Below are 27,415 nucleotides of genomic sequence, written 5' to 3'. Positions count from 1 at the left end.
GATTACTAATAACAAGCCACATCATCTAATTTTTGTTGGTTTGCAAAAGTCAAGGTGTGAATTTATATAGGTTTTATCTTTTGACTTTGACTAGGAACATATAGAAACTTACTTGGTATATTGATGGACAATATAAGAGTAGTATTATAATATATTAAACATGAAAAATATTTTCATAATCTGTAACTCTTTCCATCAAAGATAATATTTTTTGTTTAAGATTTTGATAACAAATGTCATAATAGACATATTTATAATACGAGAAAATATTAATTTTCAAGCTTATAAGGTTCTTGGTTTAACGTGCCATCTTAACATAATAACAACCAACTTTACAGGATAGGCTGTCGGTACCTAGGCAGCAAGGCTGTAAAGACGAATGATGGGAAAACGAAAGTGATTTTATGCTAGGATCTATTTGGTAGAGCTTCATCTGATTTTGATTCTTCATGGGAGCTGATTTAGAAGTGATTATATGACTGAAAATGATTCTCTTTTGTTCTTTAGCATAAACTCTTGATATCAAGATGGAGAATCACCTCACAGAATCAGGAGAAGCTACTTTTTTCAGCCTCCAACCCCTTAGTTCATTTTAGAGAATCGCTTCACAACAAAGCTTCTGTTAGATTCAACAGAGATTTAGCGCTGGGAGTTCTACCAAACGCATCTTAATGTTTGTCCTATGTCTTAATCCCGTTTTGATTGGTGAATAACAGTACATAAGGAACAATTCCCACCTTAAATAGATTGACATTCCATTCCTCATTTTCATTTAACCAAAATGTGCCTAGAATCTTCGGTAGTTAAGTGATTAAGAATGGTGCTAACGGACGTGACGAAGGATCATCAATGTTAGAGAGCGAAAGGATGGAGGCACGCTGCCTTCATGTACATTTCCTATAATGCGGCACAAATTTGAATGCGAAACTTCACAGACGGCAAAGATCTCTGCAAGCTTCTCCATCGCCTGCCTCAGAGTCAGAGGTGATTGGTGGTGACGATGGCTAAAAGGGGCATCGATCTTTTGGGGTAGCGATGGAGGAGATGAGAAAGAAGAAAGGTAGAGCTATCATTGGGACCTACGGGTTGGTCATGTAAATTGCTTCTCTTTCTTCTGCTAACCAACTTGGTAAATACAAATTATACTCTGACAGAACAGGTTGCGTTTGGCAGAGCTCCTAGAGCTGATTCTCTGCAAATTATACTTTGACAGGATAACCGAGGATCTAAGTTAGGGTGCGTTTGGCAGAGCTCCTAGAGCTGATTCTCTGCTGATTCTAGCAGCAGTTCTGCCAAACAGTTTTTCAGAGAGAAGTGATTCTCTGATGATTCTGGAAAGTGATTCTCTGAAATGAACTAAGAGGCTGGGAGCTGGAAAAAGTAGATTCTTCTGATTCTGTGAAGTGATTCTCCATCTTGATTTCAAGAGTTTATGCTAGAGAATCAAAGAGAATCACTTTGAGCCACAGAATCACTTCTCTCAGAGAGAATCAGAATTAGATGGAGCTCTACCAAACAGACCCTTAAGAATACCTGATATGGGAAGGGAAAGCGATGTTCACTCAGCACATTTTTGCAACCAATATTCAGCACAAGTAATAAATTAAGGCATGGATTACAAACAAGATTCAGCACGAGGACTATTCACTGCAGTCGCATCACGGAGGCAGTCTTAGCTTGGGTGCGACGCTGGGTTCTCAATGTCACACCAGAACAAGCAGAATGCAGGTACCAGCAGGCTGCAGCAAGATTCAGAAACAACCGCACCGTGCATTCCAAAACCAAGCAGAACAACATCTCCGATGTGAGCAGTACTGGTTCTGGGTACTGTGGTACTGCCAAAGTCGATAAATGCATGCCGCAAACAACATTGTTGGGAAAACATTGTGGTACCTGTTTGATGCTACTATATTAAAATCCTCCTATATTTCTGCCTTGTTATAGCCATATCTCAATCCAAGGATGATATTGCTGAGTATCGTGCTTGTTCTTAAGGAACAAACATCTGCAGCCAAACTTGGTGACGAGTCTTAGCACATCTGCAGCGGCTGCGTAACCTTCCAATCATCTAAAAGGAAGCACAAATTATAATGCAATAACACATGATACTGCAGCTACATGCCTACACAGGGAGCACGAACCCAAGCTGCCAACTTACCTGAGATAATCAGCCCAAGGTGGTCAGGTTATACAATCCTTTAGGTAGTGCCTCAAATGTTAAACCATTTTGCGCCACGAGTTGTGCTGTAGCATATCCAAATTTAGTTACATAGCTGCAGACATATGTCATTGGTGGAGGCCTTGCCTAGCTTTAAGTCAGACATCACAATACAAATTAACAGTTAACAAATATATATAAATCTAAGATGATGCCAGCAAATTTTGATAACTGCACACAGAAAACAAAATTTGTGCGGCTGAAAGGATCTGAAATAGGCAGGTGCTCTCGTGGGTGACTTGTTACTAGAGCTTGCTCTCAGTCTGGAGACCGGGTTCAAGCCCAGCATCTTCTTAAATCAAAGCGGGAGTGTGGTCTGCTCCTTCCTGTCAAGTTTTGGAAAGGATCTGAAATAGTTTATGTCAACTTGCCATCAGCTTGGTATCTGTTTGGTATGAAGGGTTGATAATGTCTCTGCTCACCTTTGTGGGAAAACAGGCTAGGTCTTCTCTAGAAAGTGCAATGCAAATGGCTAAATCTAAATTGGAGCTAACAGTATGTTTCCTGCTTACTGTAGCATACCTTTCCTTAACAAAGCACCGTAAGTTCTAGTGTTCTACAATAAAATACAATGGTAGAAGGTAGGAGCTGACCTAAGTTTACTTGTGTACGGTAAGAACATGCCCTAAATATACTAGATTATATCTACGCCCTTAACTGAAAAATACAGCGACTGCTCAAACGAAGGGCCAGTCGGGTATGAATTAATGCTCTAAACATATACTCCCACAATGAAAGAGGGTACTTGCACCAAAAAAATAATAAATTAATAACCATAACAAGTAAGGTATTCATATACAGGTGACCAAATGATGTCTCTAAACATCACAGTTGTAAAAACATTGAACTAATTAAAAAATTTCCAAAAAGAAAGACTCTAGATAACTCTACGGACAACTTGATGCAAAAATGCGACTAACCTACAGTAGTGATATTCTTTGTTTCCCTCTTTATCTTTGGATTCTTATCTAATGACCCAGGACGTAATCCTGGGCATGAAGAGTAAAAATCCAAAATTTGTGGGAGTTTTTTTCTTACAAATTGGATTTATTTCGTACATTTATCGATGAGAAAATCCGGAGGTCAGAATTCCTTACAATTTGAAAGTCCCAAATGATCCGAGGGGGCGGAAAGAGAGGGATTCGAACCCTCGGTTTCCTATCTTTCGAGATCCACCCTACAATATGGGGAATAATGAACAATTCACAAAAGTAATATGTGACGCAAAATGAAATATTTCATTTCAAGAAACATTCTAAAGGAAATTGGTATGGTAGCAAGCAAAGCATAAATTTTCCTATCAGCAATCAATCAACACACAGTTAGCAGAAGCTGTCCAATACAATATCACTGAAATCAAAGAACAGAAACCAAAAAGTCTTCCGCACGCCACATGAAGCTGCACTGAAGCCAAAGCGTAGAACACTACCTAATCCTAAAAAGACACATTGCCCACAGTCCAAAGCAGTGACTTGCATGAGGATACTGGAACCACACGCTTATGACTTTGACATTTCCCATCAACACATTTTGAAACATCAAAAGGGTCTGGGTTGGAAAGATCAAACGCTGCAAGGTAGCACCAAGCTGTACCTTCTTGATGAAATGGACTCTGAAAAATCATCAACTCGCAATATGCATTGGCCCATTTTTCAGAAGCCATTTTAGTCCTCAGTTTGGTACCCACCGCATCTGAAGGTGAATATCCATGGGTCAACACAATCACCATCTTCTCAAGAACTTGTGCATGCTCAGCAATGAACTTGAGGAAGTCAAGCTCACTTCTCGTCCCTCGAAACTCACGGAGAACCACCTTCTTGATGTGCCGCTGAACACATTCAATTGAACCTGCCTCCTTCCAGAACTTGATATTCAGTTTGCCAGTGCTGGTTGATTGAGGTCCCAGGAACTTGATGCCATCGTTCTCGGACTGCAAATTGAATCAATCAAAGCACATAGATGATAGGTCCTTGGATTAGCAGTCTCATCTGAATCAACTAGATATTGGAGTATTGGGGTTAAATTTTTACCTGGACGTAGAGTGTCTCCACGTTAGGAAAGCATCGGAGGAAACTAAGCAACATTCTGACTTCAATGCGGGCTCCGAGTTTGACCTGAACTGCCAGCATCTGGACACTTGGTACAGAGGTGTTTGGGCTTGCTATAGTCTCAGCCTGCAATTGATGCGATTTTGGAGTTGCATGGAATGGAAAGAAGAAGCTAAGATCACAAATTGCCATATAACTGTTCCTAAAAAAACATTGCCATAAATGCATAAGAATTTAGAATGAAAACCACATTCACAGGATGGAAAGGAACATGATGCTTCCCACCTTGATCACGGTGTTCCCAATCTCCAGTTGGTGCATTCCAGGCACCAAGAATCCCAGCAAGCGCAGCTTTGGTGCATGCCCAATCTTGATCTTGGAAGACATGGTGAGATCGCCGCCACCCCAAGCTTCCCACAGCAAGAGCCTCTCCAGGTGCGAAGCATGCACCACTCAGATTTCTGCTGTGATACCCTCGCACACCTCCACGCACCGTAGGTTGTGGCTCTGAACACGGAGGCACACTGCCCACCGGCTTCCGATAATAAGGAGCTTATCCAGGACGGGACATCTGTCCAGCACCAAGGCGAGGTCCCGTTCCTTCATGTCGAGCGAAAAGAAACCAAGCTCGCGGAGGTAGGGGAATCCGGCGGTGCGTGAGAGCATGGCGGTTTCCGGTTCCCGGAACCGCCAAAAGCCGATGTAGAGTTTGGTGAGGGAAGAGATGAACCCGCTAGAGTTGATTCCCGAACTTTCGATGAGAGGTGTGGGATAACTCGATTGGTCGATGGAGATGATGTTCACAGCCCGACTATAGCCTTCCAAGCTGCACCTTAGCAACCGATACACCATCTCCAATGGTTGCCACGATCTTGTGGAGCGCGTCACCCGGGCACTAGGGCACTCGACCTGCAAGCAATCGAATAACAAACAAGAACAAGTAGAAAAAACAACTCAATTGCAAATATGGAGATGAAAATAAATATGAAATCACAAAGTTGGGGTTCTGAATCGAGTAGAACGGATGGTCTAGTCGACACACGCGTCTACAAGGAAGTAGCAATGGCTAAACTTTCAACAAAACAAAACCCAATCTGTTCGTGGAAGCTCTAATCCTTATTAATACCTAGGAGGATGACTAGGGGGGTGTTGGGGTCGTGCTCCAACCCTAGGACATGTCCCTAATGGACCCAACTTGATACACGGTCCATTGGGCCAAAATAAGGCGACGCAGCACCTCTGGACAGAAAACTCTTGATAGTATTTCGATGATTGCGGCCGACTCAGAGAAGTTATGGATATGATTCTAGATCCATATGAAAATAGATTTCATAAGGATTCCAAGGAGTACTTGAACACCTAAAACGGAGTCCGGATGAGGTCGTGGCGGCCATTGCAATTTGACATAGAGCTGCAGTCCGAATCCAGCCCCAAAACGTGTTGGATTGGAACTCTTTCTTTCCTTGGGCCAAAAGTGATGTGGTGGCCTGGTGGAGGACATTAGGAATACTTGGACTTGGCCTCCAATCTATTTCTTTAGTCCTCCATGCCTTCCATGTGTGTTTAACACTATTTTTGATCCATGTATATATTTCTGAAATTAACAACGAATACACATCATGGTGTACATCAATTCATCAAATGTATCACATATAATTATGATAAAGAATTGTTTCACCTTAGAGTCAAAAGATGCTAATATGGTTGTATCCGAGCATGTGATGTCCTCATAACGGGTTGATTCCCGATCTTTCGATGAGAGGCGTGGTATAACTCGATTGGTTGATGGAGATGACGTTCACAGCCCGACTACAGCCTTCCAAGCAGCGCCTTAGCAACCGATACACCACCTCCAATGGCTGCCGCGATCTTGTGGAGCGCGTCACCCGGCCAATAGGGCACTCGTCCTGCAAGCAATCGAAGAACAAGCAAGAATAAGTAGAACAAACAACTCAATTGCAAATATGGAGATGAAAATAAATCTGAAATCACAAAGTTGGGGTTCTGAATCGAGTATAACGGATGGTCTAGTCGACACACATGTCTACAAGGAAGTAGCAATGGCTAAACTTTCAACAAAACAAAACCCAATCTGTTCGTGGAAGCTCTAATCCTTATTAATACCTAGGAGAATGACCAGGGGGGTGTTGGGGTCATGCTCCAACCCTAGGACATGTCCCTAATGGATCCAACTTGATACACGGCCCATTGGGCTAAAATAAGGCGACGCAGCACCTCTGGACAGAAAACTCTTGATAGTATTTCGATGATTGCGGCCGACTCAGAGAAGTTATGGATATGATTCTAGATCCATATGAAATTAGACTTTATAAGGATTTCAAGGAGTACTTGAACACCTAAAACGGAGTCCGGATGAGATCGTGGCGGCCATTGCAATTTGACATAGAGCTGCAGTCCGAATCCAGCCCCAAAACGTGTTGGATTGGAACTCTTTGTTTCCTTGGGCCAAAAGTGACATGGTGGCCTGGTGGAGGACGTTAGGAATACTTGGACTTGGCCCCCAATCTACTTCTTTAGTCCTCCATGCCTTCCATGTGTGTTTAACACTATTTTTGATCCATGTATATATTTCTGAAATTAACAACGAATACACATCATGGTGTAGCATCAATTCATCAAATGTATCACATATAATTATGATAAAGAATTATTTCACCTCGGAGTCAAAAGATGCTAATATGGTTGTATCGGAGCATGTGATGTCCTCATCATTCTCCCCTTCTTGGCTGCAAGTCGTCCTCGACTTGCTCCAATGGCATTCTAAGGTGCTTGTTTTGATGTTCGAGCACAGAGCGACGGTCGTGCTACATGGCCACAACCAGTAATGCTCCCCTTCTTTGGTCTTACCCTGTTGCATGTGGGAAAAACTAAAAAAACTTTGCAAGACATTATTAGTGTTAGTGCAGCCCTCTATTTGATCATGGTATTGTAGCCCAAAAGGATATTTTAGATTGGAGCAAATATAAACTTTATGCACCAAATATTCTCCGTTGCTATCATATTTGCCAATTGCATGAAGCGAACAATGATTAAAACTTGGCAAACCAGAATCAAATTTAAGTTTCTCTTTTAGATAATTTAGATTACACAGAATATCAAATTCAATATAACCCAAAGTATTTAAAGAGGACAACAAATTCAGTTCGTCTTGTACACAAGTAATAGGATGGAAAATCTTTTCTTGAGCACATTTTTACGATTCCAAACAAAAAGTATCACACTTATTCAATACTTGTGGCATAAGAGTAAAAGAATCATCAGCACAAAAGTCCTCTTTATCACAAGGAACAACAAGTAATGCATTTTGTGACAAAGAAAAATCAGCAATCGGTTCCACTATTTGTTGTTCTTCATTTGCATGCAGAGTTGACAAATTTTGGATATTATGGGTCACATCATTCTTGCAAGTATTCACAGATAAAAGAATCTCCTTTTCAGCATTGAGAGCAAGATAAAATAATTGACCAATATGGCTATAAGAATTGCTAATTAACAAGGTTTGAATTTCAGAATTGAGCCCTCTCATGAACCTACTCATAACATCTTCCATGCATTCATCTAATCCACCATACATGATACAAATTTTAAAATCATGGAAGTATTCTTTCACAGTCCTACTACCTTGCCTCAAGTTGTCTAATTTTGCAAGGAAATATTCAGCATAATATTCAGGAATGAATGCATCTCTAAAAAGAAATTTGAAGTCTTTCCAAGATTCTAGAACTTTGTTGTGCCTACAAATGTGTTTCCATTCTAGCAAAGCATATTCAGTCAAAACATTAGAGGCAATATAAATCTTTTGTTTATCGGACAGGTCATGCTCATCAAATTTATTATCTACTTTTATCTCCCAATCAATGTAAGCTTTAGGATCAAACTTACCATCATATAACGGCAAGTGTTGAATAACATCCTGAATATGAGAGTCTAGTTTCATCAGCTCAAAAATCTCCGTATCACCTGCCATGGTTAGTAGGAAACAAGAAACACAAAAATAAAATGTATCCTCCTGTCAACTACTAGGATGTGTTGGTTGTAATTATCTCAAACTCAAATTGTTTCAAACAAGCCCTTACAAGTTCTTACCAAGCCAAACAGGAGGTGACGGCAACCAACAAGTATGCAACCGTGGAGAGAAGTGTATCGGTGCCGTAGCAAAAAAAACCTGTCAAGCTGTAGTCGAATATGTGGAGCTATAGGTGGGCTAAAGCAAGGAAATATACTAGCACCACGTTAGTCACAAAAGCAAGTTGAATAATCGCTCAACGGTGGTACGGTGCTGGTCCTAGCCTAGACCGTGCTAGAGACGTGAGCCTGGACATAAAGGAAGTCACAACACACCACCGGAAAACAATAGAGAAGCACAACGAACAACCCCTTTTCTTCCTATTTTTTTGTCTTTCTTTCCTTCTTTTTTTCTGATTTTTTTTTGCTTTTTTTTCAGGGGGTCCTCAAATCTGATTATATGAACAAAAGGACTTCACAAAAGTCACACACCACACAAACTTTTTTCCGAAAGGATAGGGGTATTCTGAAAGGATAGAAATCAGATTCGGACTCAAGACAGCAACAAGACAGCTGCCAATTCGGACTCCAAACCGATTCCAACTCGAACTCAGCACCACGTGGGATTCGGTCTTAAGCAAACTCAGAGTAGGACTCAGAATTGAACACAAACATGTATTCAGATTCAGCCAACAAAAGGTTTTATATGGTAGCACACGGCTGTGACTAGAACGTGATAAGAACTCGAAACTCTAAAGGACTAAAACTAAGACCAGCAACTCGACACAACCGATGCAACCGAAAACTCAACAAGCCCTAACTAAGCAGTGCTAGCAAAGGCTCAAAGGGTTTATAGGATTGCGGGTAAACAAATCTACTATATTTTTGGCTTTTTCTGGACTATGGGAAAGTAAAACAGCGAAGGATTGGAAATCTCTCACCGATAAATCTTGCTCTGATTACCAACTGATATGAACCCGCTAGGGTTGATTCCCAATCTTTCGATGAGAGGCGTGGGATAACTCAATTGGTCGATGGAGATGATGTTCACGGCCCGACTACAGCCTTCCAAGCTGCGCCTTAGCAACCGATACACCACCTCCAATGGCTGTCGCGATCTTGTGGAGCGCGTCACCCGACCACTAGGCCACTCGTCCTGCAAGCAATCGAAGAACAAGCAAGAACAAGTAGAAAATACAACTCAATTGCAAATATGGATATGAAAACAAATCTGAAATCACAAAGTTGGGGTTCTGAATCGAGTAGAACGGATGGTCTAGTCGACACACGTGTCTACAAGGAAGTAGCAATGGCTAAACTTTCAACAAAACAAAACCCAATCTATTCGTGGAAGCTCTAATCCTTATTAATACCTAGGAGAATGACCAGAGGGGTGTTGGGGTCGTGCTCCAACCATAGGACATGTCCCTAATGGACCCAACTTGATACACGGCCCATTGGGCCAAAATAAGGCGACGCAGCACCTCTGGACAGAAAACCTCTTGATAGTATTTCGATGATTGCGGCCGACTAAGAGAAGTTATGGATATGATTCTAGATCCATATGAAAATAGATTTCATAAGGATTCCAAGGAGTACTTGAACACCTAAAACGGAGTCCGGATGAGGTCGTGGCGGCCATTGCAATTTGACATAGAGCTGCAGTCCGAATCCAGCCCCAAAACGTGTTGAATACACATCATGGTATAGCATCAATTCATCAAATGTATCACATATAATTATGATAAAGAATTATTTCACCTCGGAGTCAAAAGATGCTAATATGGTTGTATCCGAGCATTTGATGTCCTCATCAGTGCACCTGAAGATGGTGGCGGGGAGGAGCACAACGTTGTGGAATGTCCGTATGCGGTTGATAAAGAAGAGCTCTTGGATGCCCATGGCGAAGAGGTGCTGGAGCCAGAGCGCGAGCTTGTCCTGGTGCCTCTCCATTGGGGTGCCGATGAGGTAGACGCAGCAGAACAGACCTGGATGCGCGGCGAGGGCGCTGGACACCGCGTCGGCGAGGTCGCGCGGGGGCGCCGGTGAGGTCGCGCTCGCGCGGCGCGGCGCCAACACGGAACGAGGAGGTGCTGGCCCTAAAGATGGTCCCGGTAGTGCCGGAGGCTGGAAGGAGGTGGGCGTCGACGAGGACGAGCGGCGCCATGTGCCAGACGTGGCGCCAGCGCGTGGAGAGCACAGTGGTGCACGCGGCATCCTTGACGGGGAGGCGGGAGACGATGTTGCGGAGGATCCTGGCGAGGAGGCGGCTGATGCGGTCGACCCCGTCGGGGGCCCTCGCCGGGACGGCGCCGGAGAGGGGGGTAGCCTTGGCGGCGAGCGGGTGAGAGAGATTGGTGAAGGTGCTCTTCATTAAAGTTAGCATGGTCTCATCCTTCGCAAAGAAATTGAAGCCGGGGACCAGCATCTTAGCTATGCCGTCCATGGCGTCTCGGCTGCTGCTCCACAGACAAATTTGACGGTGCGGCGGCTAGGGTTTTGGCCGACGTGTTTTGGGGTGGGGAATGGAGTGGAGTGGAGTGGAGTGGAGTGTGGCGGTTTGAAGTTGGTAGGCGTGGTGGAGGTGTGGAGCTTTTTGGATTTGTTCTCTACTGCTTTTATTGGTTAACGTTGTTGGGCCAAATGTCCGAATCTTATTCTTTTCGCATTTTTCATTTTTGTTTTTAATAATTATTACATTACTTACTAAACAAGTTAGATCATATTAATCAAGATTGATTTGCAACAGCCAATTCATTTTTTATTTATAGATTTTTTTAAGATCAAAAGACAGGGAGAGATTTAGAGGGTGTTTGGTTCCTCGAGCTAAAGTTTAGTCCATGTCACATCGAATATTCGGAGACTAATTAGGAGGACTAAATATGAGTTAATTATAAAATTAATTGCACATACGGAGGCTAAACGGCGAGAGAAATCTATTAAGCCTAATTAATCCATAATTAGCAATAGTTACTGTAGCAGCACATTGTCAAATCATGGACTAATTAGGCTTAATAGATTCGTCTCGCCGTTTAGCCTCCATCTGTGTAGTGGGTTTTGTAAATAGTCTATATTTAATACTTCTAATTAGTATCTAAACATTCGATGTGACAGGAACTAAACTTTAGGGGAGGAACCAAACACCCCCTTAGTGATTTGCCCAACAAACACAATAACAGATTTTGGAGGAAGGGAAACTGTGCATTGTTTCTTGGTTTAACTTTTTGCATTTCACCCTGCTTCAAAAGTTCAGAGCCCTAACCAAATCACTCTGACCTTACTCAAATTTTGGACAACATTTAGCATGTTAACTTGGCTTGAGTGTGAAGCTGGGTTCTCATTGTCACACCAGAACAAGCAGAATGCGGACAAAATGCGAGGTGATAAGATAGTGTTACGGATTGCATTGGCTGAAAAGAACAAGTACGGACGGTGAAGCCATCTATGTTTAGATGTTAGCGGCAACATTCCAATCCATAGCAAATGGGGGAATACTAGAGGAACAATTCCCACCTAAACTGGATTGATATTTTTCATTCCTTGTTTAGATACCCAAATGGGTGACAAGAATATAAGTTATGGAGCATAAGAATATAAGTCTTCTAATGTTTAGCATCTTTTTCTAAAACTCAACTGCTAGGGGATAAGACAGCCCTGGTCAATTTGCTAAGAGAAGACCTTTTCATGTAGGTCGAGAAAACTCCTAAACCTCAGCCTCACCCTTAGACAGCGGCACCATAGTCCGTGCGAGATGAGCAACGACTTGGGCCGCGCGTTGGACCTATGATTTGGGATGATGAAAGATAAGGGGATTTTTTTAACCCTAACCTGAAAATTCACTCCCACTGAGCATTAGACCTATGCTTTGGCATGATGAAAGACAAGGGGATTTTTTTAACCTTAGTCTAAAAATTTACTCCCACTGAGAGTCGAACCAAGACTTGATGAATCCTACTCGAACCACCTGACCAACTCAGAGGTTTGTTCGCATCTTTTATTAAAACATCGAAATCTATGTTTTATTCAATATTTTTTACAAACATATAAGAAATTCGTGTACAACCGCTCACTTCTACAAATTTTAGGATGAAGACAGTCTTTTTTACAAACATATAAGAAATTCGTGTACAACCGCTCACTTCCATTAGGATGAAGATGTGCGATTTTGAGGAAGGGGGCAATGAAACCATGATAGTAGTAGCACAATAACTAGATGGTGAGTTGCAATCCCACATAGCACCTTCATCAAAGCATAAGATCTGCTAGAGATGCTCTTATAATGTTTGGTTTGTGTTGTATATAGTTCCCTTCTCCTCAAAACTTAGCTGCTACTCTGCAGCGTTAGATGCTCCGCTTAGCTGTTCCTCTCTGGATGTAGCTGCCATCCCCTCTTGCCATGCCTGCATCTAAATTTGGTGGGGCAGCTGCAGGCGAGCAGCTAGCGGTGGGGATTGATCTCCGCGGCCGCCCGTCGTTACGGCCGGCAACTTTGCATAATGCATACACATCTGTCTCGCCACTGCCGCTTTGCTTTTCATAGCAAGATGTGGTTGGTGCGCCCCTATTTCCTGGGGTGGACGAGGGGCCTCCGTCCTTTCCCTTCTTGGCCTACATACAGGAGGAGACCCTCCTCCCCCAACTCCGACGGCGCTCGTCGCCGTTCCTCCTCCTCCGAACGCCGCGCGGCTGCCGTGCGCCCGGCCGGCGACGGACGGCAGCTGCTACGTGTCATCCATACACCGAGTATACACTCATCGGAGGAGGAATATTATATACCCGTATACGTAACGTATTTATTATAGTAGGCAAGCATGGATCGATGGGACATGGTGGACAGCATCAGCGACTGTGGGGTGGTGACGAACAAGCTGCGCATCGAGGTTGACTCCTCGTCGTCAGACGACAGCGACAGGGAGGAACACGACGCGCAGGAGGTGGGCGCGGTGAGGGAGGCTCCCCCGCACCTGGCGGCGTGCAACCAGTTCGACCACCCGCCACCCGCCGGCGCCGGCGCCGGCTTTGGCAACAATAGGAGGCGGCTTCTGTCGAAGCAGCTGTCCATGAAGGAGACCACCAGGGAGGCCAAGTGGAAGAAGCGCCAGCGGCAGATACTGCGGCGCAGCGGCTTGGTATCGGTCGTGAGGGAGCAGCAGGAGCGGAACGACGACGGCGGAGGAGGAGGCAACAAGAGCGCCATCCTCGACGAAGGCCATCACGTCGTGAGGTCCTCGTCGGAGCGCGCGATGAGGTGCCTGACCGACGAGGACCTGGACGAGCTGCGGGGCTCCTTCGAGCTCGGGTTCGGGTTCGACGAGGAGACCGGCGCCGCGCACCTCCGCGATACGCTCCCCGCCCTCGACTTCTACTTCGCCGTGAACCGGCAGCTGTCTGACCCCAAGATGCGCTCGCTGTCGGCGGCGAGCCCCACGTCGACGCTGTCGTCGTCCACGCTCCCCGACACCCCGAGCCCGCGCAGCCCCAACGACGCCCCCGGCGGCGACCCATGGAAGCTCTTCAGTCCAGGTATAATATAAATCATTTTAGCTGCCCTAATTTCCATTAACTTCTGATGCATCATACATGCAATTATGCATGGCCAGGTGACAACCCCCAGCTTGTGAAGACGAGGCTGAGGCACTGGGCGCAGGTGGTGGCCTGCAACATCAAGCACGGCTGCTGAGACTGAGAGAGACAATCGCTGGCTTTTCAACATCGGATTGGTAATCCTGATCAGCCAACGGATGATGCCCTTTGCCCTGTCGTCGTTGCATGCTGTTGTATAGGTGCGCAGCCAAAATTAAAACGAACCCCAACCAAATGTGATGTAAACGCGGTTGCCATGTCGTTGTCTATCATTCCTGGTGTACAGAAGAAGCTTAGTGCTTGTCGTGAATTGAAGGTACACCGATCTACCGTGTTTCGTCCCGTAAAACTGTTTCTCTGTTGCAATCATAACAACTGCAAACGATTAAGGGTATGTTTGGTTGCATGCACCACTTGATACATGCATGAATGATCCTGGATAGTGGGGTTCAATTAATTTGCTTGTAACATATGATTCCCTCGTATTAGTAGAATAATGTATTAAATGGGATAGCTTCATCCTGAATAGGTTGGTACAATTCATAGAACCAAACAAAAGAAAACCATCACATACATGAACCAAATAATACAAACAACCAAACACACTTTTAAGTTATGCTGAAAGTGTAGGGTTTGGAAATGACATGACATGAAAATAAGTCATCGATCGTGAAAACAGCTGGACAGCAGATGCTAAAACATTCATATTGTGCTTCACACAACTCAAATCGGGCAATCCATACTGAAGGCAGTATAGCGGTACATTTGCAGAGGTAACAGCATCCAACTTTTAACTGACACAATTTACGAGCATCCAGCTACAAAGTACTCCCTCCATCCCAAATTACTATTCATTTCAATTTTTCTAAATTCATACCTTTTGCTATGCACCTCGATATGGTATGTCTAGATATGTAGTAAAAATCATGTACTTAGAAAAACTAAAACGAATAATAATTTAGAACGGAGGGAGTAAAGCCAAAACGAATAGTAATGAACATCAGGCCCCGTTTGGATCATTGGAATTGAATTCCATCCTAATAATCATAATTTAGACACAAATTAATTAAGCTAATATAATTGTATGTGGAATATAGTTGTATATTATAGTTGGTGATATGGGAGAGATACTTATATGCTGCACTTCTACTATAGAGAAGCGAGTCTAAGAGCGTGCTATAAGAATTGAATTCCATTCTAATAACCATAATCTATAGAATCAATTTCCATCTCCCACCCCATGAATTTAAGATAGGCTTATATCTAAACTTTGGAAAGTTGTGGAATGCCACATTTCAACATAAATTAGCCTACTCCATTAAATAGATTCCAATTCCTTCAAAATGAAGGACCCAAACAGGGCCTCAGAGAACTCGCAAATTCAGGAATTGTTTTGTGTTCAGTTCGACCCACCTTCGCGTCTGAGATTTGCAGTGTTACACACAAACCAGTCAATACGTATAGGTTGAAGTGACAAGATTACTGGAATGCAACAGTAAGCATGACCCTTCGACCTCTAAACAAAGCAAAGATCAAGAATCAAAATGACAAGGTAGCAAAACAATCAGACTCGGTATAAACGAAATGCTTCATGGAAAAGATAAAGGAGAACGTAAATTAAATATACAGGGGAATGCTGGAGATCTTATCACAGTACCGTGTACGCCATAGCAGAAATCTCCAAATTGATCAGATTCTTGTGTTGCAGAAGCGATCACCTTATACAGCAATTTTCACTATCTTTATACCTTCTGCACAAATTGTGGATATGCTAAAACTAACATATTGATGCTGTCACCTAACATCAAACCTTATTCATAGCAATAGAAGGACAAAAATGAAAAGAGTAGGCTGCAATGGACTGACATTCATGCATTGCATAGAGTAGATCCGAATCCAATTACAGATAGCAATATAGCAATGTCAGAACAAATTGATGTTAATTTCACCCTACAGTGCCTGAATGTTATACAGAGCAGATCTTTTCACATGCCCAAACATATTTTCAGCCATAACAAAGAATTACATTATCATTAAACCCCTAATACAAACAAAGGCCTTGGTAGTCAATAACTCAAACTGTTTGTGCAACTTTAAGTAAGAGCATAGTTAGGACAGGTAGATGCAGCTAATAATATCCTCCAAAGCACTCAATATTATATCATGTAAGTAACAATCCTGATAAACCGTCCCCTTTCACTTTTTAGCTGACAGGAAATATCAAACAGTTTCCCGTAGACGAACAAAACTAAAATCTGTTCAAGTGATTGTCTAGTTCTCAATTGTCAATTTTCTACATGTTATGTTACATAATAAAGAGATTGACCATATCTAATAAAGGGATGGTGGAAGTAATGGTGTATGAAAGGACCATCTGAGTATAGTTCAGATGATTGTAAGAACTCCAGTGAAGAAGCACATGCACCAAATACAACATGTGCAAACTACATAGGAAGACAGTTTTGTTACATCTGTATGAACATCAGAGCTACTGCTCCATTGTGATTGTTCACAGTGAGACCAATGTCCAAGTACCCCACTAGATGCTAATTATTTGTCAGGAAAAATCTAGCGGATTATAAGGCACACGGGAGTTACTGAAGCAACTGCTCGAGTAATGGCATCCAAATCTACAACCTAGACGTTAAAAATGCAATTTGCACCACATAACAATATTTATTCACCTTTCTGTGCACACGTGGTATTGTGTCCCAACACCCGACAACATTATATAACAACCACAACATTAGCTTATAACCTCATGTTTCACAAAAGAGCATTGGAAAAGTTAAGTACCAACACAACTACATATGAATCAGATGCTGCTCTTTACAAACCTATTAAAATTCAGCGACAGCTATAGAATGCAGTATTGATAGTATCCACAGAGTTCATTGACGAAGCTTGATTTACTTGTGTCTGGAGCATAACGGGTGGTTTCTTATCTGGCACCAGTGTCAAGGGTGCAGTCCCGTCAAGCATCTTGACTACCCTTCGCATGCCAGGCCGCTTCCTGCAGTCTGGATGCACACAAGAGAGACCCACAAGCAGAACCCGCCGCATCTCCTCTGCAACAAATCGGCCCTGAAGCCGCTGGTCTGCAGCATCAACCAGCCTCCGACGACCCCATAGAACCCACACCCAGTCAACAACAGAGATTCCCCTCTCTGTGGGCCTTCGGCCAGTGGCCACCTCCAGAGCAAGCACACCCAAACTGTACACATCAGACCGCTCTGTTGCAACACCTGAATGCACATACTCTGGAGCAAGGTAGCCAAGTGTGCCAGCTGGCTGTGTTGTGTGTGGTAATCCACCGTGGCTCACTAAACGAGCAAGCCCAAAATCACCCAGTCGGGCATTGAACTCTGCATCAAGTAGCACATTAGATGACTTGACATCACGATGTAGAATCCGGTGATCACACCCATCATGCAGATATTCAAGCGCTGAGGCGATACCAAGCACTGCCCTGAATCGTGCCTCCCAGGGAAGTGTTGCTCCACCCATTGTGTGCAGTGCACAGTCAAGATTCCCATTGGGCATGAACTCATAAACAAGCACGAGCTCATCCTTACTGCAGCACCACCCAGCAAGCCGCACGAGATTGGGGTGATTTGGGCAGTTGAGCATTGCTGCAAGCTCACTCACAAATGCTTTCGTGCATGGCCAAATAGCCTGGAACCGTTTGACAGCAACTCTTGAACCAGATTGGAGCACCCCCTCATACACAGTGGCACCGGAGCCGCCAATGCCGATCACATTGCCACTGTTGAAGCCCTTTGTTGCTGCACGCACCACCTCCATAGACATCGTCCCATAAGGCTTGTCTTCGCTCGGCACCTTACGTTCTTCACTTTGGTGGCCAATTGGCCTAGAGAGCCAAACAACAGAGCCACCGATAACAAATACCAGTACGACCACGCCACCGAGGACTCCACCAAGCACCTTGTACAATAGGTTGTGGTGGTGGTGCTGGTGCTGGTGGTTTCCTGTAAGCAACAGTGGTTTGTTGTGCGGCAGCAGTGGTTTGTTGGGCGGCGCTGGGGGCTCAGACGGTGGCGAAGCGTGGGATGAGTTGGCGAAGCCGAAGGTGCGGAAGGTCCAGCGCTCAACGACATGAAGCGCCGCGCCGTTGCCATTGGACGCCGAGAAGCCGGCGTACATGAATGTGCGGAGGAGCCCGGAGAGGTCGGCGTCAGCAGAGAGGGCGGGCTTCTCGGGGCGGCGGAATGGCGAGTACGAGAGCCACACGCTGAGGCGGCGGCGCGGCGCGCGGTACTCCACCCAAGCGGTGATGGGCACCCCTGCCCTGAGGTCCACGCCGGGGCTCGCGGACGCGACGGAGAAGATGGACCCGGCGTCGAGCGCGACGTGGTTGCCGTCGGGGTCGCGCAGCGCCACGTCGCGGTGGGTGTCGAACTCGACGGCGACAGTGGTGACGCCGTGGAGGTCGGCCTCGCCCTCGTCGGAGGCGGAGGAGGAGGGAAAGAGACCGAGGAACCCGTTGGAGGCGCCGAGGAATGTGCGGGAGGAGGTGAGGAGGAAGGCGAGGCCGTCGCCGTAGGTGGGTGCGGGCGTGATGCGAAAGGTGAAGCGGGTGGAGAAGGAGGCGGGGTCGGTGGAGGAGGGCACGAGGAGGCGGACGGGCTCCGAGAAGAGGGCGCGCCCGGCGCCGACGCCGTCGCGGGACGGGGTGGTGAGCGCGACGGCCGTCGCGCCCGGGAGGAGGGAGGCCGAGCCCAGGAGCGTGAGGTTGCTCGCCCACGACACGCGGAGGTAGGAGGCGGGTGGGGCGGGGGTGGGGGTGGATGCGGAGGTGTGGCGGTGCTTGGCCGCCGCGGCGGCGGGCGGGAGGAGGACGGCGACGAGGAGGAGGAGGGAGAGGACGGAGGGGCGTGGCGGAGGCATGGAGACCCGTGGCTAGGGTATTGGTGGTCACATTGGATGGGGTGGAGAGGCGGAGCTCAAGAAATCAACAATGGCGGTGGGATTTGGGCGAGAAGGAAGAGAAGGGGAATGGGAAAGGGAAACTGCGAACGGGGAACAGGGGAGAAAGGTTTAGGCCGGTCAGGATGACATGTGGGACCCATGAGAAAGGCTGGTTTGGAACGCAGCTCCCTGTAAAGAAAAGCTTAACTTTATTGAAATAAAAAATAGTTTAAAAAAGAGAAACGAGTGTTGGTAAACGACAACATGGGGATTCGCTTTATAGCCGATAGTTGACATTCTTCGCCATTGGAGCCAATTTCATCCGCTTTGTTAACGGGGTGTTGGAGAGGAGGGGATTAAATTTTAGTCGCATTACATCGAATGTTTGGACACTAATTAGGAGTATTAAATCTAGACTAATTACAAAACTAATTACATAACTTCTAGGCTAAATCGCGAGACGAATCCATTAAGCCTAATTAGTCCATGATTTGACAATGTGGTGCTACAGTAACCATTCGCTAATGATGAATTAATTAGGTTTAATAGATTCATCTTGTGATTTAGCCTAGGGATTCTGCAATTAGTTTTATAATTAGCTTATGTTTAGTCCTCCTAATTAGTATCCAAACATCCGATGTGACAGGGTTAAAGTTTAGCCCCTGGTATCCAAACGCTCTCATTGCTATTATTTATGATTGTCAAGTATATTATTCTCTCTGTTTTTTGGTTCAGAAAGCTTATTAGTCCTATTAACCATGATTTGCCTATGGACCTGTTTTTGATGATTGTCAAGCATATTATTCTCTCTGTTTTTTGGTTCAGAACAAGCTTATTAGTCCTATTAACCATGATTTGCCTATGGACCTGTTTCTGAACCATAGACAGTAGATTGGTAATAAAAGGCGAAAGAATAGTTCGCTCTGTGCTCACCGCGCAATCTTTTTAAGAAGGATGACAATGTGAACCCTCAAGAGGTAATTGACTTATTTCAGTCAATTATTTTTGATAAAATTAATTATGATTTATGCAAGCCCTATACCGAAGAAGAAATTACAAACACGTTGTTCCAGATTGGCCCCCTCAAAGCACCAGGGCCAGATGGTTCCCTGCTCGTGTCTTTCAGCGCAATTAGCCACTAATGAGGGATGACATTGTGAAAGAAGTACTTGCTTTCTTCGAATCATGAACGATGCCGGAGGGGATAAATGACACATGCATTGTCCTAATCCTAAAGGTACCATCCCCGGAAATTTTTAGGGCCCGTTCGTTTTTATCGGATTGGCCCAGAATGAGGCCCATTTTGGGTGGTTTGAAGTAGCCTGGTTCGAAACTAGGCCTGCATTGAAAGAGCTGTTCGTTTTGGCCCGGCTTGAAAAGAAAACCAGCCTGGATTGGAATCCTCCCACACTCCACGGCCCGGATCGGAACCCTACCTCCTCACTCCCGGAACGAATCCAGCGCGAGGCGAGACGCGGGCGACGCGAGGTGCGGCTCTGCTAGCGGCGTGCAAGGCGACGAGGCGGCGGTGTGAGGTGGCAGCGCGAGGTGATGGCGTGGCGGCGCGGCACATCCCCAACGGTGACCGACTCCCGTCTAGCCTGCACCCTCTCCGCCGTCTTCTCACCGATAAGCTCCTCCCTCTCTTCCTTCACCTCCCCCATCTAGCCGGCGAGCTTCCTGTTTGCTATGGCCGGCGCTGGCCCTGCCCGGGAGCGTGGTGGACGGGCTCGGTGCGGCGGTGCTCGCGGAGTGCGAGATCCGGGGCAAGGCGGCCAGCAGGTATGGTAGCACTATGGCTGGATCTTGGGTTAGCTTGCCGCCTCTGGATCTTGGCCAGCAGGTAGGGTAGCACCATGGTGGGTGGCGGCTGCAAGATCTTGGGATCTTGGGTCAGCTTGCTCACGAATTGCATATAAGTATCTTGTGCAATAGTTTGTGACGCAGTGAGATCCCAGCTAACTGCAGCATATGGAGTACTACTCCCTATATGGTGCCTCTTGTAATTGTTCAGTTTCTGCAGTGGAGGGTCTTGTCTGAAACTGTGAAGATTTATGAATGATTTTTTGAGGTTTTAAACAAGAGATGCCCTCTTGACTTGACTGCTCTTTGCTATTCAATTCGTAGACAAGGAGTTTGTTTCGTGCAACCCCACTGTTGTAAATCAGCATTGATAGCATGATAATTAGACAGAGATAATTTTTGATGTTTTGGCACTTCTTTTTTACTTATTCTTCTCTACATAAGTGTAACCCAATAGACTGTTAAATAAACTGTACAACATAATAGGAGTCTGTAGCAACTTCTTTAATTGAAAAGAAATGCACCAAGTGTAGAGTATACAAATATATGCTACGACTGCAACTAAAATTAAAATTGGCATGGACTTGACTTCGTAGTTATTAGTACCCATGCAATAAAATTGTTTGACAAACATGTGAATGGGAAGTCATTTCTTGTTCAGTTGTTTCCCATTCACAGTGCACTACTTCTACCTACTATGAACTACACAGCCAACCAGTCATAATTAGCGAAGTGGACAGCGAAGAATGGCTGCATCAAGAAAGAAACTAGAAAAGGAAGGACAAAGGCCTAGAAAGAGTGTAAAAATTGAAGCCATGATGGAGAGATTCCTTGAATTGAAATGAGGACAAAGCAAGCAGAAAATGAAGCTAAACAGCTAGCAAGAGAAAATGAGGCAAGAGAAAAGGAGTCAAGAGAAAAGGGGGCAAGAGATAAGGAGGCAGCTAAAGGTGATGAATTCTCCATCAAAAGGTGCATATCGGTCATCAACACCATGGAAGTGACCAAACAGGAAAAGGCCAAATCTTATGCAATCTTCACCAAGAGCAAAGAAAATAGAGAGAATTTTATTTGTGCCAGTGAAGAAGATCAAGAATCTGCTTTGATTGGTGCCTTATCCTTGTTATTGCATAGCAAGTTACCTTACCATCACAAGCATTTCTAATCATTGTTAGCTGCTTGCCTGGTTACTAAATATTTTGCTTTGAATATATCTCTTTTAGTTTATTGGAACTCTATGCTTTGAGGAAAAATCTGAATGTTGGGTGTACCATTAGTTCATGGTCTGCATACACATGACTGCAGGAATGAGGTTGGAAACTAGTGTTAAATAGTTTCACCTGGTATAAAACATCAATTAGATGTTTGCTCTGCTAGTGCTATACGTAGTTCACCTGACATTTTTCCAGTTTGCTTGTCCTACAGCCTACGGGTTACTTTGATGGCTTTCTACAAGTGACAACCTACTCCAATTCTGTTACTTCTGCCATACTTTCTTCATCATTACATCCAAGATAGTATGCATTTGTACAGTCTGTTTGTTGACCAAAGGATTTCTTTTTACCCTTCTGATCTTGTAACTGATTGTTTGGTCTCGTTTGTTATTCACAAAAGTGTAACTGTAACTTAATGTTTTACTTATTCTCTTGCAATTTCAGATGCTAAGGCGTTAGTTTACCAAGATGCTGATGCACAAGGACCATAGAGAAGAACATGGGAGAAAAATTTGAGAATCAGCTTGTCTTCTTTGTTCAGATGGCTTCAGAAAACTCGGCAACTTGATGTTCTGCTATGTAGAGTCATTGTTCTACTATGTTTTCTAGATGTTCATACAGTCAACCTGATGTTTTGGATGTTGATTAAACATACATTACAGTCATTGTTTTCTAAATTGCTTACAGTCATGAACTTAGTGTTTATCCCCTGTTTATCCCCTGTTTCTACAGTACACCTTTGTGTTTATCCCCTGTTTTCTTTCCTCCAGCCGGACACTGCTTTTGAATTCCATCTGGTTTTGATCCTGGGAAGGAATGAAATCACCAGGTTTCAGTGACAAACCAGGATCCATTCAATCCTAGTCAGGATCAAAACCAGGTCTGGCACCAATCCTGTGGTGCCGAACGAGGCCTTAAAGATTTTCAGCCGATTAGCCTTTGTAATGTCATCTACAAGGTAGTCTTGAAATGCATGATAAATCGTTCAAGACCCATCCTCCAGAACATTATCTCACCTTACCAAAGTGTGTTTATTCTTGGTAGACTAATTATTGATAATGCACTTATTGCTTTTGAGTGCTTGCATGCCATAAACTCTAATGCAGATGAGAGGAGTAATATTGTGCTTACAAGTTGGATCTTTTCAAGGCGTATGATTGTGTGGACTGGAGTTTTTTGAACAATGTGTTTTTGAAGCTTGGCTTTCAAAGTTCATGGGTGGATCAAATTATGACTTGTGTTATGTCGGTCCACGATAGGGTTCGCTTCAATGGTGTCTTATCGACACCATTCACACCAACTCGTGGTTTTTGCCAAGGTGATCCATTATCACCGTATTTGTTCCTTTTTGTCGCTGATGGTTTATTGGCTCTTATCAGCAGGAAGGTAGAAACTGGGGCTCTACAGGAATTACGGATTTGCAGAAATGCGCGGGGCATATCTCACCTAGTGTTTGCAAATGACACTCTCCTGTTCTTCAAGGCTACTACTCAATAGGCGGGTGTAGTTAAGGATGTTATAGATACGTATGGGCGTTGCACCGGGCAACTAATTAACCCATCCAAGTGCTCCATCATATTTAAGGATGGTGAGCCCACTGGTGAACATGAACAGGTGAAGCAATTGCTAGAGGTGGAAAAAATGGCTTTTGAAGGCAAATATCTAGGCCTGCCTACGCCAAATGGAAGAATGAAAGGAGAACGCTTTCAATCTCTGAAGGATAGCCTAAGTAAAAGGCTAAAGGATTATTCAGAGAAGTACATATCAACTGCAGCGAAGGAAATACTAATTAAGGCAGTGGGACAAGCTTTGCCCACTTATATTATGAGTGTTTTCAAGCTGCCACTGGGTTTGTGTGATGATCTAACAAGCATATTACGAGAATTTTGGTGGGGAGCAGAAAATGGTAAGAGGAAGACTGCTTGGATTGCGTGGAAGGAACTGACCCTCAAGAAGTATTGTGATGGAATAGGGTTCAAAGATCTACATCTTTTTAACCAAGCAAAGTTGGCCAAGCAAGCCTAACACCTAATAGCCTCCTCAGAAAGCTTGTGCGCTAGATTGCTCAAAGCAAAGTATTACCCCCGAGGTTGCCTGATCGATACTGCCTTTTGTTCAAACCCATCCCAGACGTGTCAGTCCATCATGCATGGGTTTGACTTGCTGAAGAAAGGGGTGATCTGGAGGATTGGTTGCGGGTCAAAGGTGAGAATCTGGAGAGACCCTTGGATACCTCTTGAACCCTCTCTTCGAATCACATCAAAACAGGGCCGGTGTAGATTATGCTAGGTCTCTGAATTATTTGATATTTATGGTCAAGATTGGGATTTTGACAAATTAGCTAGGTACTTCAACCTGCTGGATGCAGAGCGATTGCAAAGATAAAACTCCCAGCAAGACAATTAGAAGATTTCATTGCATGGCACATGGAGAAGTCGGGACTTTTCACAGTTCGGAGTGCTTATAACCTTGCTCTTAATCTTTAGTTACACCAAGAACGCGCATCCACGAGCGCAATGCTTGGTGGGGAGAGGAAGCTTTAGAAGTATATTTGGAGTGGCCATGTTCCACCTAAGGTGAATGTTTTTACTTGGAAACTATGCAGAGAGGGACTTCCCACTCGACACAGTAAGTTTATACGTAAAATGGAACTCGATGACTGCTGTTTGCTATGTGACAGAGAAGCAGAGAATGGTTTCCATGCTACTGTGGCCAGTCCGCAAGCACAAGGTCTCAGGTTGGCTATGAGAGAACATTGGTGCTTACCAGAGGAATCCAAATTTAGTTACACGGGGCCAGATTGGCTGCTTGTACTGCTGGAGGGATGCACTGAAGAGCAAAGAGATCTGATGAAACTCATTCTGTGGAGAGCATGGACAGTCCACAATAACATTACCCACCAATTAGGGCTGACTAGTATTATGGAATCAGTGCACTTTCTCCTTGCAATGCAGTCGTCACTATGCCAGATCCAGCGAGGAGTTGATATACACGATCAAAAGGGAAAGCAGCCCAGTTATCCATCCAACAATAGGAAGGAAAATAAGAAAGAGCAAGCTAAGAATGGCACAGGGACGGCATGGGAAAGGCCTTCGCCCGGCTGGATGAAGGTCAATGTAGATGGCTCCTTCGTAGCGCAAATAGAAGCCGGGGTGGGTGTCGTGATTAGAAGGAGCAATGGAGAGGTGGTTCTAACAACTTGGAGAGTGCTTTTCAGATGTTCTGATGCAGTAGAGGCGAAGGTGTCGGCCTGTGTGAAGGGACTATGGTTAGCGGCACAATTGGCTCGGGGGCCAATTACTCTTGAATCAGATTGTGCGCGAATTGTACATGCACTACAAAGGAGGGAAGATAAGTCAGACCTCAGTTTCCTAATAGGGAAAGTAGTGGAGCAAGCACAAATGCTTAGTGAGTGGAGAGTCAGTCAGGTAAAGAGAGAGCGTAACTTAGTTGACATTTGGCTAGAAGGAATGTACATTCTCCTATTTCGTTAGGGAGAGCGCCTGTCGGGCATGCACCCCAGGCCCACGAGTAGACCCTGGACGGCCCACTGTTGGGACGTACTTAGATATGATCAGGACGGGATAGGCGTATCCCACTCGAACTAGTCAAGTATGTGTATGGAAAACTACTCGGGCCATAATCGAGTAGAACTCTGTAGTAGTACTCGACTAGGACTCAGACTTGTAACCCTCCAGTGCATATAAGGGCGGATAGGGACCCCCCTCAAAGAAGAACAACTCTAGTTCGTTGAAGATCAGTACAAATCAACACACAGGACGTAGGGTATTACGTGATCTAGCGGCCCGAACCTGTCTAAATCGTGTTCCTTGAATCACCATTGATTCCTTGATTCTCGACGATCCTTACCGCACAAATGATCACCTAGGGTACCCCCAGGCGAGTTGCTAGTCTAAAACACCGACAGTTGGCGCGCCAGGTAGGGGGACTCGTCGAGTTTCTCAGCGCGAACTCAATGGCAACAGTCATCATCAAGCCCGTCTTCATCATCGAAGCGGGCGCAACCTTCATTTTCAGATCCTGGCTCTGCATCGCCGATGGCGCTGGCTTGTTCCGACGCCAGATCATCAATGCCTAGGAGAAGTAATCGGAGGATCTGGTCAGAAAAAACTAAGATTTCAAAGTCAACAACTTCGAGTTCGACTACGCATCGGACTTGACTTCGCTTCGGACTAGTCCGTCCCAGTCACTTCCCGAGCTGGCTTCGACTCCAAAACGGTTCCCACACTGTGGTGGATCCACTTCAGATCTACTTGGTTAAACATGATTTAGCTGCATAATACGCGATGCTCATGCCTAAACCGAGTAAACACGAAGTGCCGTCGGATTTCTTCCGATTTAACCACTTGAACAGGACCATTTAGCAAACCCACACGAAGGTGAGCGGTTCCAGCGAAAACAACAAGTCCACCGAGTTAACAACTTAACCATTTAGTTTGGTTATGAAATAAACATCAAAGTTTTACAAGGTTTCAAAAGAAAACAACCGAAGGTAAAATAGCAAGCGGAAGCTAATCGTCGGGGGTCGGACGTCCTTGGTGCGGCCATCCAAGACGTCAGTGATCCCTCTCCTCGCCGTCCGAGGAGGGATCCCACTCGACCGTCCAACCCGGAGGGAGCTGGGGCGGCCAAGTGCCAACAGAGGAGGGCTCGGGAGCAGCGGCTTCACCTGAAAAAGAAAAGCCACAACAAGGCTGAGCTACTAAGCTCAACAAGACTTAACCGATAGGGAGCACGCTAGACTACCTCTTCTAGACATGCAAGGCTTTTTAGCTGAGGGGTTTGTTTGCCAAAAGCGCTAGGTGTAACCCTACTTTCAAGTTTTTAGCTCCGGTTCTAAGTTCATTATCCGGTCTAAGTTTTGCAACCTATTCTAAGCAATCATAGAACCAACCAAAGGTAATTATATATCATCAACAAAACCATGTCATCATCAGATTCCTTATTTACTTAGGGTGACATAGCGATCAAGCAGTCTCAAACTGTGAGAGATAGACGAATCGATTCGCTCAACCATGCATGGCGAACCTAATCTCACGACATCCGCGCACCACAAGGGCCGCTTCCTGTGTCGGCCGTCCCCATCAATTCCCAGGCGCGTGTCAGGTCCAAACTTCCCTTGGCATGCAATGCTCCACAGTCCCGGCCTCTACCGTACTATGACCGCACTTGCACCCACATGATGCACCATGGGAATCTCGTTCCAGGGACAGCAGGGGTATAAGCCACGCCCTAGTTCAATCAGGTACTAGGCTTCCCCATCCCATACTAGGTATGAGATTAGTACCTTCAAACACTTGATCATGAACACCACCACTGTCGGGCCTTAGCAAGTTTCATAAACAGACGGGGCGATCAACCGACCACCAAAGAGTTACCCAAAAACCCTGCCCCGTCCATCGTCCTTACAGTTGTAACAGAAGGGTAGACATCCAACTCCTACAACTCGCGAGTGACAGGAAATCACTTGGCTTTTACCGTCTCTTATTTAAGCAAAGCATCTACTCGGTGCAACAGCTAGTGTTCAGATTATGGGAGCTAAGTCATGCATCTAGGGTTCCAACCAACTCCTA

At 45.0% G+C, this 27,415-nt stretch overlaps 2 protein-coding genes and 1 pseudogene across 2 annotated transcripts; 1 reads left to right on the top strand and 2 right to left on the bottom strand.

Annotated features, from left to right (window-relative positions):
* Nucleotides 1-3,653: 3,653 nt before the first annotated feature.
* On the bottom strand, nucleotides 3,654-10,738 carry LOC140221622 (F-box/FBD/LRR-repeat protein At1g13570-like; annotated as a pseudogene).
* A 2,180-nt stretch (nucleotides 10,739-12,918) lies between these two features.
* On the top strand, nucleotides 12,919-14,251 carry LOC117839169 (uncharacterized). The gene is made up of 2 exons (XM_034719444.2): nucleotides 12,919-13,815; nucleotides 13,893-14,251. The coding sequence occupies exons 1-2, from the start codon at nucleotides 13,104-13,106 to the stop codon at nucleotides 13,970-13,972; spliced, it is 792 nt and encodes a 263-aa protein (XP_034575335.1). The 5' UTR covers nucleotides 12,919-13,103; the 3' UTR covers nucleotides 13,973-14,251.
* A 2,280-nt stretch (nucleotides 14,252-16,531) lies between these two features.
* On the bottom strand, nucleotides 16,532-19,128 carry LOC117842657 (L-type lectin-domain containing receptor kinase S.7). Its single transcript, XM_034723154.2, has one exon. The coding sequence runs from the start codon at nucleotides 18,781-18,783 to the stop codon at nucleotides 16,723-16,725; it is 2,061 nt and encodes a 686-aa protein (XP_034579045.1). The 5' UTR covers nucleotides 18,784-19,128; the 3' UTR covers nucleotides 16,532-16,722.
* Between the last annotated feature and the right edge of the window lie 8,287 nt (nucleotides 19,129-27,415).

This window comes from Setaria viridis, chromosome 1, assembly GCF_005286985.2.
Source record: "Setaria viridis chromosome 1, Setaria_viridis_v4.0, whole genome shotgun sequence".
Classification (NCBI taxonomy): Eukaryota; Viridiplantae; Streptophyta; class Magnoliopsida; order Poales; family Poaceae; genus Setaria; species Setaria viridis.
This window is presented reverse-complemented; position numbering and strand designations above follow the sequence as displayed.